Source organism: Biomphalaria glabrata, chromosome 5 (assembly GCF_947242115.1).
Source record: "Biomphalaria glabrata chromosome 5, xgBioGlab47.1, whole genome shotgun sequence".
Taxonomy (NCBI): domain Eukaryota; kingdom Metazoa; phylum Mollusca; class Gastropoda; family Planorbidae; genus Biomphalaria; species Biomphalaria glabrata.
In genome coordinates this window covers 9,109,499-9,128,012 of record NC_074715.1, presented here as the reverse complement: position 1 = coordinate 9,128,012, position 18,514 = coordinate 9,109,499, and the positions used below count along the sequence as shown (strand labels likewise).

Here is an 18,514-nt window from a genome sequence, read left to right as displayed (position 1 = left end):
AATAATAATAATAATAATAATTATTATTATTATTATTATTATTATTATTATTATTAACTGAATAGTTAAATGTTTACTTTTTCATGTACTGACATCGACATTAAATAATTGTGTACAATTTCAATTTGATCAGAAAATGAGAGAAAAAACAGCCAAAATAGTTTCTACACAGATGGACAAGCTGACCAATGGAGTGAGTTAATATAAGCTAGTAAATATCTAAGTCTTACATTTGAAGTTTCAAAGACTAACAGTTTTTTTTTTTTTTACAATGTTTAATATCAACTCACTCTGTATGTCTGATAAAAAAGTTTGTACACGTTATTTCTCCCACACCCAATATCGGAACAAGCTGAATTTTTTGTATAGAATTTTCTTGTACCTGACAACACAAGCATCAATAAAAACAAACTGTGTATATGCTATTGTTAAATAATTATTTTGTTTCTTATCAAATTAGAGAAAAAAAAATGTCATACGCTTGGTGTGTTTAATTAGTACCCTTAAGTTGGCTTAAGCCCTAAATAGACACTTATTATTTTTTGATGCATGTAAAATAAAAGCGATAAAGTAACAATTGCACAGATCTCAATTATTCCCCTTTTCCCCTTTCCCAACTAATCTAGACAAGTGATATAATTACATTGCATTGACAAAGAGTTAAAATCAGGAAAGTATGCTAAAAAAAAAAAAAAATTGGTTAAAATATTTCTAATCTCACAGATTTATTATTATTAGTCTAGATCAGTGATTCCCAAACTTTTTAGTCTCGTAGACCCTTTGCCATGTTTTCCAGTTTTCGGTAGACCCCCTGCATTTTTTATAAGATTCATCAACCTCAAATGTGTTTTTTTTTTTCTGTGATTTCTAGGCCATATATATTCATTGATGAAATTCAAATTAGAATGAAGCAAAATAAAATAAAGCTTTAAAATAAGATGTAACAATGTTAAAATGTTATAATAGAGAAAAATTCATTCGATTAAACTTCAAAGGATTAACTAAAGCACAACTCATTAATGGGAAATGAAATTTAAAGTCACGACATGCTTCAATGAGATCCGCTATCGTAGACCCCCATTTACAGACCATAGACCCCCAATTTATTTTTTCACTTCCGTAGACCCCTTGGAAGTCCCCATAGACCCCTGGGGGTCTATATAGACCACTTTGGGAATCACTGGTCTAGATCGATTACAAATTTAATGACATGACTGATCTAAACTAGTTGATACAACTACACTAAATATAAGCTTTGGTTGGTTGGTTTGTTTTGAAAGTGCATTGATGGTTTTACGCATATGATATGCTAATTGTACATCACTTGTCTACTGTGATGGATGTTTATCCTGTGCTGAAGTCAACTGTAGACAAACGTTTGTTAGATTTCATTCAATTACTCAGAAAGTGTTTGGGTTTCTTGTTCGGGTGTATTCAATGTAGTTAAACAACAGCACAAAGATAACACACATCGGCTTTAACAAGTGAAAAGATGTGGTCAACACTGATAAACAATGAATAATATGTTTAATCCAATAAAAGGCCACAGTCAGTGTCTCTGTCAAATAAAACACGTCTTTACACTAGAGAATTCTATCGCTAACTGATTTTCCAGTCTCTAGCCCAAAATATCCCAAGCGTCACTAGTCCCGTTCAATACACGTCTACTATGGTGCGTCGCTAAATAACTAATACTATAAACTAAGTGCCTAACACTACGCAGTCCTAGCCATAATCGAGCAATTTCGTCATATCCTGCTAATACCTCTCTCCAAAAACCAGTAAAATAATGTTGACCATGTCTGTCGTAATAAAAGAATGACAATAAAAAATATGCTGACTATAATTTTATAACATCAATTTCTCGCGACAATGTAAGTCTCTTTATTTCACAACCAAACCAATTGATACAACTACATCATTTAATCTTAGTCACATCTATAAATATTGCAAGTTTTATCTCCCATTTTTATATAAAACAAAATTAATTAACTTCCACTAGTCAGTTGATTTTTTTAAATACGTGTTCGTGTGTAGTCTGTTGTTATCAAAGGACACAAGGAGCGAGGTGTTAGCACCTTAAGGCTATTGAGCATGTTCGTAATAAAAAAAAATGTTCTTTACACACTCTTCAGCTAGATGTCTTGTACTGGACCCTTTATGGTTATACAAGACATTATTCTTATCTTATCTTATATAATACAGACGTTACTTCAAAAAAAGAAGATGATTACGTCCTACGCGTCATGCATTTCGTCATGCATATTAACCAATGACTTAAATTCTGCCAAGTCACTGGTTTTCCTGGCTAGCTCAGGCAACCCATTCCATGCTCTAATAGCACTAGGGAAGAAGGAGTATTTGTACAAATTTGTCCTAGCATATGGGACGAGGAATATGCCTTTATCTTTGTGTCTTTCAGAGTATTTTATTAAATTTTGTTTATGTATTTATTAATTATGATGTGTCACTCAGGAACATTTTGACCCCCCAGACGTATGAAGTATGGATGGATTAGAGAATCGTACTCGCTGGGACGTTTCGAAATGTTTATTCAATAGTTAAGAATCTATCTTGTTACAAGGCGTCTCTTCAAAATAAAAGTGCTCCCTCTTTAGACCTTGCGATCTATAGGGTGGGTGATGTAGAGGTACTCGGTTTCTGAGGCCTAATGTTATCGAGGGTATCATGTGGCCAGCACAACGATCGACCACATTTTCTTTTCCCCAACTAATGTCAAGTACCCATTAGAGTAGGGTAGGAGTCTGGAAACTTATAGCTTCACCAGAATTCGAGCTGGAACCCTTCTGTTAGGAAACCAAGAGCCTTATCACTCGGTCACCGCGCCTCCTCTCCATAATATATTATAAAAGATGTTACTTATATAGTTCGTCCATCATGATTCGATGATGACCACTTTTGTCATTCATAGAACTGTTTCTTCAGGATTGAGGATAATCTACAACATACATCCTAGCCCAAATCTCTTACAGGACCACGGGGATGTCAGTGGGACCGTTGAGACACCCAAACGACAGTACAGCGCGCAAACCGCTTAAGGCAGCCAACCTATGTGAGCCCAAAATGTTCAGTTGCACAGTGGGAAGGTTTTATTTAGCTGGAGCTTGCGCCAGTTGTCTTAATTTTTTTTTTCTCTGGCGCTGTTCTCTTATCCTCCCTCTGCAATTTTCGCGCCATTTTTCACAGCTTGATACCATGATGCGCTATCATGTGCTTCCATTTCCCATGTGCAGGGTTACTGCTGAAGACTTTCAAAGATGGTGTCTTGGTCTGCCTCTTCCTGGTACTGTTCCCTGAAGGATTTTGTAACATGGCCATAGAGATTTAGCTTGCGTTTTTTTTGACAATAGTTAGTAGATCATTGTGGGGTCCTAATTTTGTCTCTATCTCTTCGTCTTGTGATGCGGTCTTTAAATGTGACACCTGAAATCTTTCTGTAGCATTTCATTTCCATTGCTAGGGTCCTCCTCTCCAGTTCTGCAGTTAGTGTCCAAGATTCGCAAGCATACAAGAATGTGGCCAAGACGAAGGATCACATCAGTCAGATGTTAGTGCCAAGGGATATGTCTTTGTCTTTTCTAATATTTTTGAATTTTGCAAATGCCACAGTCTCATAATCAACATTGACACACGGCTTTGTTAAGCAGTTCTACAAATGTCAAACTGATAACTCGAAATTGTGTTTACCGTTTTGAACTCAAGTCACAGTTCGAATGAAATAAACAAACGTCGTAATTAGAATTCCCAATGAATATTTGTGTTAAACACATTTTTTAATTATCGTCAAAGCCGAATGTGACATTATGGGGAGTTAACAATTTTGAGTAATTGTAAAGACAGTAGTGATTTCCCTTAAGAATAAGGCCTGATAGAGAGTATTTAGTTACCGCTTGCACAACGGACTTTGCTGTGTTTCTTTTTAATATTTTGAATATCAGTAATATTCCTTTTGCATATTAGCGCCCCATTCAAAATAGAAAAATAAAATACTTTATTTTCTATATTACTAGAACATAAGTAAAAAAAAAAAGTAAAATTCCCCTTTCAGACCTGTGGTCTATAGGGCAGATGATTCTGTGGCCTACGGTTAACGAGGGTGTCATGTGGCCAGCACAACGACCAACCGCCTTTACTTTTCCCCATCAACTGTCAGGTACCCATTAGAGCTGGGTGGACTTAGAGACGCCCCAAGATCCCGAAATTAAAAATCCCAGTCTTCACCAGGATTCGAACCCGGGACCCCTGGTTCAGAAGCCAAGTGCTTTCCCGCTCAGCCACCGCGCCTCCACTAGAACTTAACGTACACATTTATTTATTTTTAAATTACTTTCTTTATAGCAGGTTACGCAGAACGACTTCGTGGATTTGTATTAGATACATATGATATGAACCTTACAAAGATTGGTTTCTATCAAGATAACAATGAGTCAGGCCTACCAATCTATCATATCAATATTAAAGAAAGTATGAAAACTGCGGTCAAGGTTTTTACCTTACGTCTTCTTGGGAACACGAAAATACTCACATTGTGTGAAGTGGAAGCATTTGGAGGTCAGTAATGGAGATAAGATGATAGTATATTACAATATTTATAATTAAAACTAAGCATTTATACTCAAAGACTTACTTTTAGTCGATTTTTATTAAGATATGTGTATGTGTTTATTATCTTGAAATGTAAGCTACATAAGCTATAACAAAGATTTACAGTAGGTGAACGATTTTACATTAGTTATAGCATATCTCATTTACCAATATTCACCCTTCATTGACATATGGATATGGATATACTATCATCTTATCTCCTGGTCGTGCGGTTTGCGCGCTGGACTGTCGTTCGGATTTATCGACGGTCGAGGGTTCAAACCCTGCCCGCTCCCATCCCCCGTCGTCCTGCGGGAGGTTTGGACTAGGAAGTAAACTATCTTCAACTTTGAAGGAACATCCGAAACATGTAAAAAATTAAACAAACAAACATTTTACATTCAGTCTGCAAGCCTTGCAAATTGTTTAAAAACCAAAAACCAAATTAAAAAAAAAGAATTTTTAAGGAAAAGAACTCCACAATTACACCTAGATATCACAATAATATAGAAGTTATATTCCCTTTTAGATATTACACAAAATTAATAACCGATGGTCAGTGGCGTAGCAGCAATTTGCCATCTAATTGGGGCCCGGGGGCTTGACCTGTCTGGGGGGCCCCTGCAAGTTGCGTAATATTTAATATTTAATGTAAAAAAAATCTCCCCCTCCCCCATTAGCTACGCCACTGCCGACGGTTGACTTAGTCATTGGTTGATTCATGTTTTGTTAGACAAAATGAATGTCCTGTTATCTTGTGAGAATAAAACCCAAATATTAAGCCATATCTATGACTACTGAAGAATTTATTTTCAGTGTCGGTAACAAAATAATTATTGGTAATTAATTAAATAATGTTTTTATTTTAGCGGCCCGCGAAAGGGGAATAGCCGCTATTAGTTTAATTGGTCTGTCTGTCCGTCTATCAGTCCGTCCGTCTCATTTAGTTCTCAGAAACTAGAAAAGAAAATGAAATAATGAAATCTTTCATCTTGATATTTTAGAATTTTTAATGTTCTGATGCAACGGCTACTCTTAAATCATTGAACCATTAAATTGTTAAAATTAAATATGACAGTACATTTTTTTCATAAAAATACACAACTTTTAAAAGAAAGATCTCAGGAGAAGTAATTAATTTAAAATGTCAAAGACCCCCTCATTTATAACTCCATCTTCATTCATAGATTCGCGCATTGGTAAAAAAAAAATTGCATGTAAGATATAAGGTCACAATGGAAAAGTATCAGTGGCTCATTATTGAATAAATATTCTATTTATTAACAAACATATTATAACAATACTGAATAAAATGTGTTTAAAAAGATTCCTTATACGATATACGACTTAGTTTCAAGTTTAAAACCAGAAAAAAACTAAAATTATGTGTTTTTTTTTAAATACAAAGTTTATATAAAGTGTAGTTGTATCAATTAGTTTGGTTAAGTCTTCTAATTCAATTTTATAACAGAAGATCTAGTCCTGTGGTCTTCAACCTATTTTTAACCCACCGCACCATTTCGTATATTTTCACATTTTTAAAGTCTCCAATACCATTACACTTTTAGACTAATACATGGATCTTTAGAAGGTATATTGTACTAAAAGAACCTATAATTATTAGAGACATTATAATTTACATTAATCTGAAAATTCTAAGTAAAAAAAAATTAAAATAGGTTACAGAAATTGGGCTCAAAAAATTACTAAAATGTCTTTGACATTTTTTAAGATTAGTTTTTTCCCCATTGTTAAATATTTGAACATTACTATTTTTTTTACATTTAAATTTTAAATTCAGTACCATATTTAATATGCATAAATATTATCATTTATTATTAAAAAAGAAAGTGAGTTTTAAATAAAGCGAACCCTGTGCCTAATGCAGTTAACACTATTAGAAATGTCAGGCTTTAAATGAGTCAAAGCAAGACGAAGGTCTCCTCTAAATGGCTACATTCATCTCTCTTTGTTTACTCATTATATTTGTTGACGGAAGTGCTAAAGAAAACAATTCCATTTTTGGCCACAGTTTTGGGGGAATCGGGAACATTTACCATAGGCCACATCTCATCTGAGCCGCCACTCTTAAAGTTCATTTCATTTTGAAACTCGACCATTTCTTCCTGCAAGTCAACTTGAACATCGGTGACAGATGTGTTAAAAAGATTAATCACTCATGTCCCAACGTCTAAATGTATGACATCCTGAAAGAGAGTTGTCGTTAAAAAAAAAAAAAAAGAATTTCCGATCAAATAGTGTAACATACAGTACAATCTATTGTTTGTCACACTATTTAAACGGAAATTCTTTTTTTTTTTTTTTATCGTCGCTATTTTGTTGTGAAATAGCCGCTGTAGATCGACCGCTTTTGTACATTATAAGATATAACATTCAGAAACACTATAAAATTAAAAGAATGTCAAAGACGATCAATTTTTATTATTTTTTGAGCTGGTAAAAACATGCGTAAAACCAAGACAAACCAATTTAATAATGAAATTTTCTCATATTCTTAAGAGTGTCCGTCAGGTCGTTGGAGTCTACCCTGTAGTAAACGATGTCCAGCTTCTTGTCCTGACACCTGTGATAGAGACACTGGGGCCTGCAACAGTATATGTATTGGATACAGTAATCCACCGCAGTGTAATACAGGTTAGATATTGATTAAACAAATGCCATAAATAGTGTAGCATTGCTTTTTTTTTTTTAAAGAAATAATTTGTACTTTCTTGCCTTCTTCAGCCGTAGAACGAATATGGTTCAACTCGAACAGCGAGATGAAAGCCTGAGCATCGCTTATGACCTGAACGATATTGCCCTCACTGCAGCTCTCTCCTCTCCATACAGCGGATGTGACCAAAAAACAATATCCGATACAGTTAGGGATCAGTAGCGCCGCAGGCTCTGTCAGATTGTAGCACAGTGTGCCACAATCTGGCTAAGGGTCACCAGCTCCTGAATTTTCCAAAGGGTTGTCTCCCGAAGCCTTTCCTGGGTTTGGGTACAACCGCAAGGCAGCGGAGGTTTGGATTCAGAGTTTTCTTTCTTCTTAACGGGTAGCCTACAAAGGCTAACGAGCCCCTCCGCCCAAAGCTTACTTGTTTATGCGCCAGTTGCTCGCCTTTGCCCCTTCTCCTGTCGGTGGTAACGATTCCGCCAGGTTCATTATCTGAACCACACGTGAAGGTCATGAGTTAGAATTGTTGTCAGAGGCTATGTGAGATGCATGCCATTGAAAGCATTTTATAGGTAAATGTTGGGCTTTAAACCTTACCACTTCCAGTGTTAACAACCTTGCGGAATTTGTTCTATTGTATGAGTTAAAGTAAAGTTTTCCTTTCAAACCTTTGCAACCTATACGGCAGATGATGTCAAGGTAACCTAGTTCTGTGTCCCCACAATTTACGAGGGTGTCTTGTGGCAAACAAAAAGACCAACCGTCTTTACTTTTTCCCCAACTAATGTCAGGTAATCAATTAAAGTTCGCAGCGTTTGGGGGCGACTTAAAAGTAAAGAAAATTCGAAATCTCAGTCTTGACCGGGACTCGATCCCGAGACATCAATGTAAAATTTATTGCCTCACGTTTTTCTATGTTTTTTTTTTTTTACTTCATGGAATATATTTGTGACATATGATGATTCGAAGGTGTCTTAATGATAGTTCAAACCACTTTAAGAAAAAATAAAGCGTAAACCTCCTTCAACTCGGCTTGCCTTTAATGTCTCCCGTTTGAGTTCACAGCGGTTCTCAACCTTTTTAGCTCGGCGACCCATTTTTTACAATTCCCCACTAAGCGGCGCCCCCCAACAGTAAAATTATTTTCGTTCATAACCATAAATAGCTGTGCTTTTGCAAATGTTATAAAATTATAATCTTTATCATGTCCTAATATATATATTTGGCATTTATTTCAAAATCTTTATGTTTAATCACGAAACAATATGTAATACTATTTTGTTTTTTTATATTTCGTCAATGCAAAGGTGAAGCTTGTTACTGTTACATAAGATAGGAAATTACAAAAATAATACTTCTGTATTTAGACTTCATAACTAACAGGCTGGGAATAAAAATATCTATGATTCTGCTAGCGTAATGTAAGGTTCTTCACTAACTTACATTAATTTAAACAGTCGAAATATTTATACTTTTAACAACATTAGAAGGAAATTATTCTGTTGTCTGTCCCTGAATAATTAAAGAAAAAAATAATTTTTAATGGAATAGACGAAAAGTCCATATTTATTATTATGGTCTTAGGCGACCCCCGGCAAATAGACATTCGAACCCCAAGGGGGTCGCGACTAACAGGCTGAGAACCCCTTACCGAGAGATTCATATAGAGAGTTTAATTCTTTTAAACTAAAACTTATATCAACATATATATATATATATTATAATAATAATAATAATAATAATAATCTTTATTATCCGTAAGGAAATTTGTCTTACAATTTGTACATTACACCAAACAAAAAACATTATAACTATAAGAAACCAAAGTGTACATTCACACCAGACTCACTCATAATTTACATGTGACAAAGTTTATACCACATTGTTCTTATTTAATGATTTGATTGCCAGGGGAACAAAAGAGTGTTCATGTAATATAATTTTTAATATGTTATATAATATTCGATGTTCTATACTTATTGCGTTTTTTTTTTCTAGCCATTTTCTTTCCACATGATCAGTTTTGCTTAAACTTGTCATCTCCCTGCTGTGTCTATACATTTTTGACACGCACTTTAATTGCAGTTTTACTGAAAACAAAGAACTAAGGCACATAACTCTCTTTAAAGTGCAATACACTGGAAATTCATTCAGGCTTTTGTTTTACAGATAGGCCCGGGAACCATGTACGGTGCGCCATGTTTATGAAACCATTCCTAGCACTGAACTTACAGGTGAAAAGCTCCCTGATTAGGTCTCACTGGATATTTATTTCCAGCTATTGATCGGAATGATGACTCCGTCGACGCCGATCCTTACTAGGCTTTTTTAAAGATTGTTTTTATTAGAATTTTGTCCTCATGCCCAGCAGTATCGTTTTGTTTGTAAAATGTTTTACATATTTCGGATGTTCCTTCAGAGTTCAAGATAGTTTACTTCCTAGTCCAAACCTCCCGCAGGACGACGGGGGATGGGAGCGGGCAGGGTTTGAACCCTCGACCGTCGATAAATCCGAACGACAGTCTAGCGCGCAAACCGCACGACCAGGCAGCCATCGTAGATACTTAAAGGCCTCGAAAGCAAAAGAAATAGGTCAGTTCCTTCTAGACAACCAAATAATCATACCACGCCTGGATTGTGTATAAAGTTTAGAACACTGCGTCGTCGTCAGTCGTTACAGTTGACTGCACGCCAAGCGCTAGCCTGTGTTATCTGTGTCTGCCTGTTGAGTGTATACTATATACGCCTATCCGCGGTTATAAGAGTATTTTAGTAACTCTTCCTTCGTGATTGTTTTACTGTTAAGCATCTCCATCCACTACTCCAAATATTTTTGATTTGTGGGGAAATATATTTAGCAACTAGTATTTCTTGTCTGCTAAATAAAGAGCTTGCCACTTGGTTGGCGGTTATGGTGGGAAGCGTGGTCGAGAGGCTAAGTGTGCTTGAACTTGGCTTGGCTACCTAGACTCGGGCAGAGTTGTATTTACTGAGAGCCTAAAGGCAGCACGGAAAACCAACTCCTAGATACCCCCTCCCCCCCCCCCCCATGCTATAAGCATGAAAGTAGCGCTATATAAAAGCTATTATAAATAATTCTAATAACAAAATCTTTCTCTTTTTTTTTTTGTAAATGGACCTCATTCACCAATCGTAAATAAACACATTTAGCCACGTGATAATATTGATAAAACAATGAAAACTACGTGTCACGTGACAGCCTTTATGGATTACATAATTTGTATAGAAGATATAGAGAATCACGTGGCTAAATGCTGCTTGTTTACGATTGGTGAATGAGGTCCATTGGAGTTGTGCTCTTTGGGACGTGACAAGTACACGACAAGTACACGCCCACTCCTACACCAAGGAAAACTTTCAACTTGTGTGATGAGGCTTATCTAAGACTAAGACTAAGACTAAGACTAAGACTAAGACTAAGACTAAGACTAAGACTAAGACTGCTTTATTGATCCTTACGGAAATTTGTTGTGATTACAAGGACTCTTTTCTCATATAAAGACAACACGACAGAAAAATACACATAAATACAACAGACAACATAAAGAGTTCATTCAGCGACTACACACAGGTATCTTGGTGCATTTCATGTTCCCTGATCAATGAGTGGCGGTGATAGAGTCTGACCGAGTGAGGTACGAACGAGTTTTTGTACCGCTCCGTTCTTGTTTTGATTGACAGCAGTCACCTATTTCGCGACGACCTGACGTAGTTCTGTCTTCCAATATTTTTTCGATTTTTCTTAGGCACTTTTGTTCAAAAAGTTCCTTTAAATGTGGTAATGTTGTGAGTGTAATTTTTGATGCTTTTTTAATGATGTTTTCTAGACGTCGCAACAGTTTAGATAAGGCGTTGCCTTGCCAACAAGTTATTCCGTATGTTAGCAGATTTTGTATAGTCTCGACGTAAAAAGTCTCAAGGATCTTCTTGTTTAGTTTAAAGCTATTATCTGTCTTGTAGTTAGTGATCCCTGTCAGACTTCGAATGATTACTCTGGAGATGTCTGGGTTTCTTGTGCGGGCGTATTCAATGCGATTAACCACTAAGACAAGGGGCTCACACAAAGTTAACAAGTGAAAAGACTTAGTCCAAACAGTTAGATAATTCAAATGATGGTTTTAATACAGCAAAAGGCCACAGTCGTGTCTCTGTCGATAAATACGTATTATCACTATGAAATCCTATCACCAACTACTTTTAGGTATCTCGATAGCCTCTAACCCAGGGGTTCTCAACCTGTGGGTCGCAACCCCTTTGGGGGTCGATTGACGATTTGCCAGGGGTCGCCTAAGACCATCGAAAATAAGGATTGATTATGTCTATTCTTCTATTGCTGGGGGGTGGGGTCGCGGCAGAGTGGGGGGTAGTAAAAAGGGGTCGCCGAGCCTAAAAGGTTGAGAACTGATGCTCTAACCCAACTAAGTCATAATGTCACTATTTGCGTTCTAAGTCTGTCAGTGCGTCTCTAAACAAACTAATACTAACTAAGTGTCTAAAAGTCTAACACTTGCTTAGAGTTCTTTCTTCTAAGACATTTAATATCATGCCTCAAAAAAAAAGTCCTTCCACGACTTGACCATCGGACTTTCGTATTTCACTAGCGCTGAACCACAAGGCTTGGCTCGCACTGCATACAGAGACAGGAATATTTTGCCATTGTTTTTGTAATTAAAAGTGTTGAAATTTCTAGTGTAACTTAGTGAAAGAAATGACCATTATGCTCATTAAGAATGCGGCTTCTAAATTTTTTTTTCAGTCTGCACAAGTGGAAAGTGGGGAATAAATTGTCGCTATAATTGCAGCAACAGATGTGCCATGGCCATTTGTAATGTTGAGACTGGATGGTGTGACCAAGGATGTCATGGATACAGTGACCCACCTTACTGTAGCAGTGGTAAAACATATGACAGTTACATCGGCTTTTTTTTTTAGCTCATTTCATTTAAGTTCAAGATAAGTAGATAACATTGATTATTTGATGTAATATCACTGTAACAGAAATATGTTTATTATGGTGTATTAATATTATTTATCTGTGAAGATTTAGATTAGACTTCATAAAGACAACATTTTGCAATAATTATTATGGATTTATTACAACAGTAAAAATAAATATAGTGTTGGTTTGAGAAAGAATGTTCTTTGACGTGAAATTGTTTCAAGAAAATGCCTAAAACATTTCTTTTAAATCCTTCATTGGCGCGGTGACTCACGGTAAAGTGTTTGGCTTCCAAACCGACGTCCCGGGTTCGAATCCTGGTGAAGCCTGGAATTTTTAATTTTGGAATCTTTGGGCGCCTCAGAGTCCACTAAACTCTCATGGGTACTGAGTATTGGCAAAGTTGCGGAAAGTAAGGGTAGTTGGTCGTTGTGCTGGCTTCATAGCACCCTCGTTAACCGTGGGCCACAGAAGCATTGACTATGGATCGCAAGGTCTGAAGGAGGAACAGTCCTGGAGGAATATCTCTTTCATCGAGTTTGTTTGGTTGGTCTTCTTAGTATCTTCTTAAGGATAAGTCTTCAGGCGACACATTACAATTAAGACATTCCATATATTTGCAGTATGTTGCTTTTAATTGTAGAATCCGATAACGTATTCATACACATACTAAATAGCCTGAAGTTATAGCACTTAACAATGAAACACTTTTATGCTTTTCTATGTAAATAATAAACTCTTTTTTACTATAAATGCAAATTCTTATAATGGACAAATGGTTTATTTTTTTAAATGTGCTTTGTCTGTATAATATCTAGGTTATATATTCCATCTGTTTTAATCTTCCATGTTTCGATAACTTACTTATGGTGTGATTAATCAACATCTATTCCTATTCATTTCGATACGTTATAAAAAAAAACGAACTAGGTAAATAAAAATAGTTTGCAAGATTTCAGTCTGAGAGTTATTGATACAACATTGATTTATTGTACGAATCTTGGCCCTAGCTTCTATTTATAATGTCAAGAAATTATTAAATAATAGTAATAATAATAAAACCAAATGAAATGCGTAGGACGTAATTATCTTCTGTATTGAAGTAACGTTAGCAATTAATAAGATAAATGCAACCTTGTTTCAAACAATCCACTAATATATAAAGATATTGAAATACATAATGCATACTTCAAATATACAGGCCTATATTACATCTATTCACAGTGTGCTCCAGTGATAGATGGGGCGTCAACTGTAGTCTTAGATGTAGTGAACATTGCCACAATCACACTTGTAATCCTGTCAGTGGAGAATGTCACCGAGGATGCAAGCCGGGATACCTACTGCCAGATTGTACAATGGGTAACAAAAAAAAAAAAAAAAAAAAAACTCAAAGAAATATATGACAAAATAGGAATAATTTTTAAAAAATAGCTATTGGTAATTAATAATTGTTTTTCGTTTCTCGAACAATGTTAATGTCTAAGGGCTGAGCCGAAGGCTCTTCGAGCCCTAAGTTTGAAAAAAAACCTGCTTGGACGCCAAACAGTAAAAAAAAACAACCTGTGCGAACACACAGTTCTGTTTGGGAGAGACCCTAGACAATGCCTATATAAAGCATTGCTGTTGACCGATGCGTTTGGCCCCCAACGCGTGGGCTAGATACACGGCCGAAGGCCGAGAATGTACCGGGATCTTCTGCCATTTTCCTTCAATGTACCAAGCTAACTGTGCGGGACCCGCCATTTATGTAACGGTCCCTTTGAGGAACAGCGCATGGATTGGTGACATGTTTGTGGGGACTTTTTTACAACCCCGCCCGTGCAATGAGTGGACTCTCGTCTACCCGTGGGCATCCCCACGGGAGTCCTGTGTTGCTACCCATTTAGCCTAACCACTTCCTCAAATGGCCGTTTCCACGCGGGCGCCACGCTGAGGCAGGGCAACGTGCCCGCGCGTTTCTCAAACAAGGAAAATAACTTGTACTTAACTGATAAGGTGAAAAAAGTTGAATTATTCCCCATTATACTTTATAGAGACACATGTTTGAAACAAAACAATAGAAAACTATCAAATCTTTTTTTGTCATAAGCACTTCCATGGCACAGTGGTAAATATATTAGCTTGAGGAGGCTGAAGAAGCTTTAGCCCTCGAGTTCAGGTTTTTAACCTTTTTTTTTTAAAGTGCATTTGAAAAGCGATAACAAAAATAGAAAACAAAAATCCCCCCCCCCTCCCCACGCCATTCCAAATGGTCCAGACAAGAGATATGAGCATAGCGTATTAAAAAAACAAAAAGCATGAAATTGTCCTAAACAGAAAAATATGCAAAAATTTTTTCTAATAGCACAGATTTATTACTTTAAGTCTTAATGAATTGCAAATTTAATACCATGCCTGACCTAGACTAAGTAATACAACTACGTAAAAATATAAGCTTTGGTGGTATTTAAAAAAAATATATTTCATGTTGTTTTTTTTTTAGGATAAGGAGATTTCAAAGTCAGCTTGAAGCTAAATGATAGCAGTGGCGTAGCTGGGGGATTAGGGGGCTGGGGTCTTAACCTCTTTAGGGGTCCCTGCATTTTGATATTCGACATCATGACATGAGATAATGGCGTAATATTTAATGTAAAAATAATGTAAAAATAATGTAAAAACTAATTTCCGACACTTATTTGCTATTTCAAAATTAAATCCTCTTTTCGGATTATAATTTTTCTGCTATTTACATAATGCTTGAAATCGATCTAAACTCAATGCTATTTAAATTTCTTCAAAACTGCAACTTTTTTATTTGTTATTCTTATTATTATCTTAGGTATCCAGAAAAAAAAAGAACTCAAATGGAATAACTTAAAAGCCGAATGTAAAAAAAATCTTTTAATAGCAGGAGTTGATTCTAAGAAAATTCTCTAACACCCTTTTATTCGAAAAATATTATGAAGAAAACATATAAATTACAGTGGCGTAGCAAGGATAAGGTGAGGAAGGTGAGATTTTGAAAATCACCCGGGCCCCCAATTGAGGGAGGCCTCCAAAAGAGTTTTTTTTTACATCAAATATTAAATATTACGAAAAATGCTGAAGCCCTCAAAAGAGGTCAAGCCCCCGGAGCTCCAAAATGATCGAAAATTCCTAGATACGCCCCTGATAAATTAAAATGTTTTGATTTCTTTTATGTTTTCAATATTTTCAATTTTCCGTTAATGACAAAAGCTTATATCAGCCCACTGTTGTTTTTTTTGCCTTCATATGTTTATTTTCAGAATGTCCAAAAGGACAATGGGGAGTGAACTGTACTAGTACATGTAGCGAAAACTGCTTCAACAAATTATGTAACCCTAAAGAGGGCAGCTGTGATTTTGGTTGTGTTGAAGGATTTCAGACTCCAGACTGCTTACAAAGTAACTATTCTTTTGTAACTTTATTACCTATACATAAATACTAGAAAAAAAAAAAGAAGAATAATTAATATAATAAAATAATGCTTTTTTAAAATTAAAGCTTATCTAAGGGAAAGTACCTTTTAATAACTGTCATTTACTGAAAATTACTGGGTTTAGCTCCCTTTCTGCTATAAGAACAAAATTAATCAAATAGAACTAAATGATAAACAAATTGGTTCATTTCTAGATTGGTTCGTGTATTGTCATCAACAATGAATAATTTTGCAAAATTTCAACTTGATCCGAGAATGGAAAGTGGAAGAGAAAACGTGTTGAAATGTAATAAGGGGATTAAATCCATATATACATCCGCATCTTTTATCAAGTAGCATTTATTCCCCTTACATCGATATCAAACAAAATAATTCATCACCAACAATAAGTTATATATATATCCGCATCAAGTAGCATTTATTTCCCTTACTTTGATATCAAACAAAATAATTCATCACCCACAATAAATTGATTAGTTAATTTTTTTTATTGATTCAAGGCTTGTCAGGTTTAAAGAATGGTTGCGCAAATTTGCATTTGATCCGAGAATAGGAAAGGGAGAAAAAGATGTTTAAACCTTTGACCAGACAAACAGACTGGATATATTTCTGTAAGCTTTGTGAAAACAGGATTTACAAACTCTATGAACGGTGCATATCACCCTACTAGGCAGACTGGTTCACAACATCAGCCACACAAAGCAGTCAATAAATTGACCTAAAAATACCAAATATTTCTATTATTGAAGTCATATAAGCAATACAATTAAACAAAACACTGAAACAGCTGCGTAGCCTACGTCGCTATTTTGTATGGCCGGACTTAGGCCATTGCAACCTAAACGACCGCTGTGGGCCCCACACTTTCATAGTAACTGCGCTAATTTGAGGTGTGAATTTTTAAATTAAACCATTTTATAACTTATAACAGATTTCCCGCGGCCGCCTGATTTACCAGGAGCTCCTGGAAATTTCCTGAAATTGCAAAATATACATAAAAGTCATAGAAATTTCCGGAAATTATTAAAATATTTTTAAAAGTCATACAAATCTCCCGAAATATATAGAAAAAAATTGTCATTTTGGGATGTCATTCAATATGGAAAACGCCAATCCTACGCATGATAAAAAACCCGGCATTTCGCAATACCCGTACTTGTGAAATCTGGTGAAAGGCGCCTCTGAGTTTACTCAGCTCTAATGGGTACCTGACATTAGTTGGGGAAAAGTAAAGGCGGTTGGTTGTTGTGCTGGCTACATGACACCCTCGTTAACCTTAGGCCACTAAAACAGATGAACTTTATATCATCTGCCCTATAGACCACAAGGTTTGATCGGCTGGACCGTTGTGGCACTACACAAGACCTGTTAACCTTCTTTCTCTATTCTTATCTCTCATTTGTCTTTGATATAATTTCATTCGGATGTTCTTTCTGAAAATATTGCCTACCTGGGTGGACCACTTCGGGGGCCGATTTTGAGTTTGTATTTCCACACAAATTGTCTTTTGTAACCTTGTTGTTTATTGATTCATCATGTTTTGTTAGGTACGATAAATAATTGTTTAAAGTATGAAGCTGATCAGAGAATACGTAAGGGACAAATAGCCTTAGCAATTATTGAACTCAACAAATTGAACCATATCTAAGAATACTGAAGTATTAGTATTCCTTGGTGGTATCAAACAAAATAATTAATTAGCATTAATGTATTGTCTAATTAGTTACTATTTATTACTGATTTATGTCTTGTCTATGCCAACGAATAATTGTGCAAAGTTTCAATTTATCCGAGAATGGGTGTCTGAGAAATAACCATACGACAGACAGAAAGACAGAGTTGATATAAACTTTGTAAAAAAATAAGTCCTTTAACTCATTTGTCATTCTTAAACTCTAATTTTTGTGCGACAGATTGTTTCAGCGGAACTTATGGAAGAAACTGCTCGTACAATTGCTCAAGTCTATGTGTCAACGAAGAATGTGATCCTGTCAATGGGGCTTGCAATAGATGCCCCACTGGGTTTAAGGGGCACGCTTGTGAACTGAGTAGGTACATTCTACAGAACTGATTATTTAATTATTTATTTAGATTTATTCAATTATGTTGTTTTTTTTAATTTTTGTTACTTCTCTGTCCCCTATAATGTTTACAGCTCTTATTTTAGGAATAAAGAAATTATCAGATCCCAATTTTCTTTCTTTACACCGTTTAACTTATGATAAGATTAAAAAACAATTATTTAACAAAATTGGCGAGATCGTATTTTAAAACAAGTTTATCCGAAAGTTATTTGTCTTAGTATACTTATTTATTTTACTTTTTTTTTTGTTTGCGAGTAGATTTAATTAATGTAAACACGAACTCGTAGGCGGTCCATTTGGTTTGTTATTTCTTGAGCAAAGTAGGCCACAGGTAAGTTTTTATATTTTAGCACATATATTAGGTTAAAAGAGATTGTAATGATACACTCATCTTTTAAAACAGATGAATACCACTAATGAGCTATGATAGTAATAATAAACATATAAAGAGATAGCTTTTTAACTAGGACGTTTTAAAACTGGCATCTATGCTCTTCTAACACAAAGAAGACTACGCTGGTTTGGACATTTCACCCGCTTGCCAGACTGTAGAATCCCTAAAGATACCTTAAATGCTCAGCTTGTGGAGAGAGACCCAAAGGTCACGCAAGACTAATCTATAGAACAACCTGCAAGCGACACATGAGGACCACATGCATCAATGAAAGGGTGAGGAAGGGCATAGCCCAAGTCTGGACAGCATGGACGTGTGTGCTGGTACGTGCTCGCAGAGTGCACAAGAA

General features: G+C 35.7%; 1 protein-coding gene across 1 annotated transcript in view; it reads left to right on the top strand.

Moving 5' to 3' along the window:
- LOC106063275 (uncharacterized) overlaps positions 1 to 18,514 on the top strand; it is a 31,646-nt gene that overhangs the window by 9,147 nt on the left and 3,985 nt on the right. Inside the window, exons 6-12 of the mRNA XM_056028585.1 lie at positions 134 to 193; positions 4,360 to 4,572; positions 7,126 to 7,260; positions 12,063 to 12,200; positions 13,470 to 13,607; positions 15,515 to 15,652; positions 17,601 to 17,735. Of these exons, the coding sequence (XP_055884560.1) occupies positions 134 to 193; positions 4,360 to 4,572; positions 7,126 to 7,260; positions 12,063 to 12,200; positions 13,470 to 13,607; positions 15,515 to 15,652; positions 17,601 to 17,735 (957 nt within the window). The remainder of the gene's footprint in view (positions 1 to 133; positions 194 to 4,359; positions 4,573 to 7,125; positions 7,261 to 12,062; positions 12,201 to 13,469; positions 13,608 to 15,514; positions 15,653 to 17,600; positions 17,736 to 18,514) is intronic.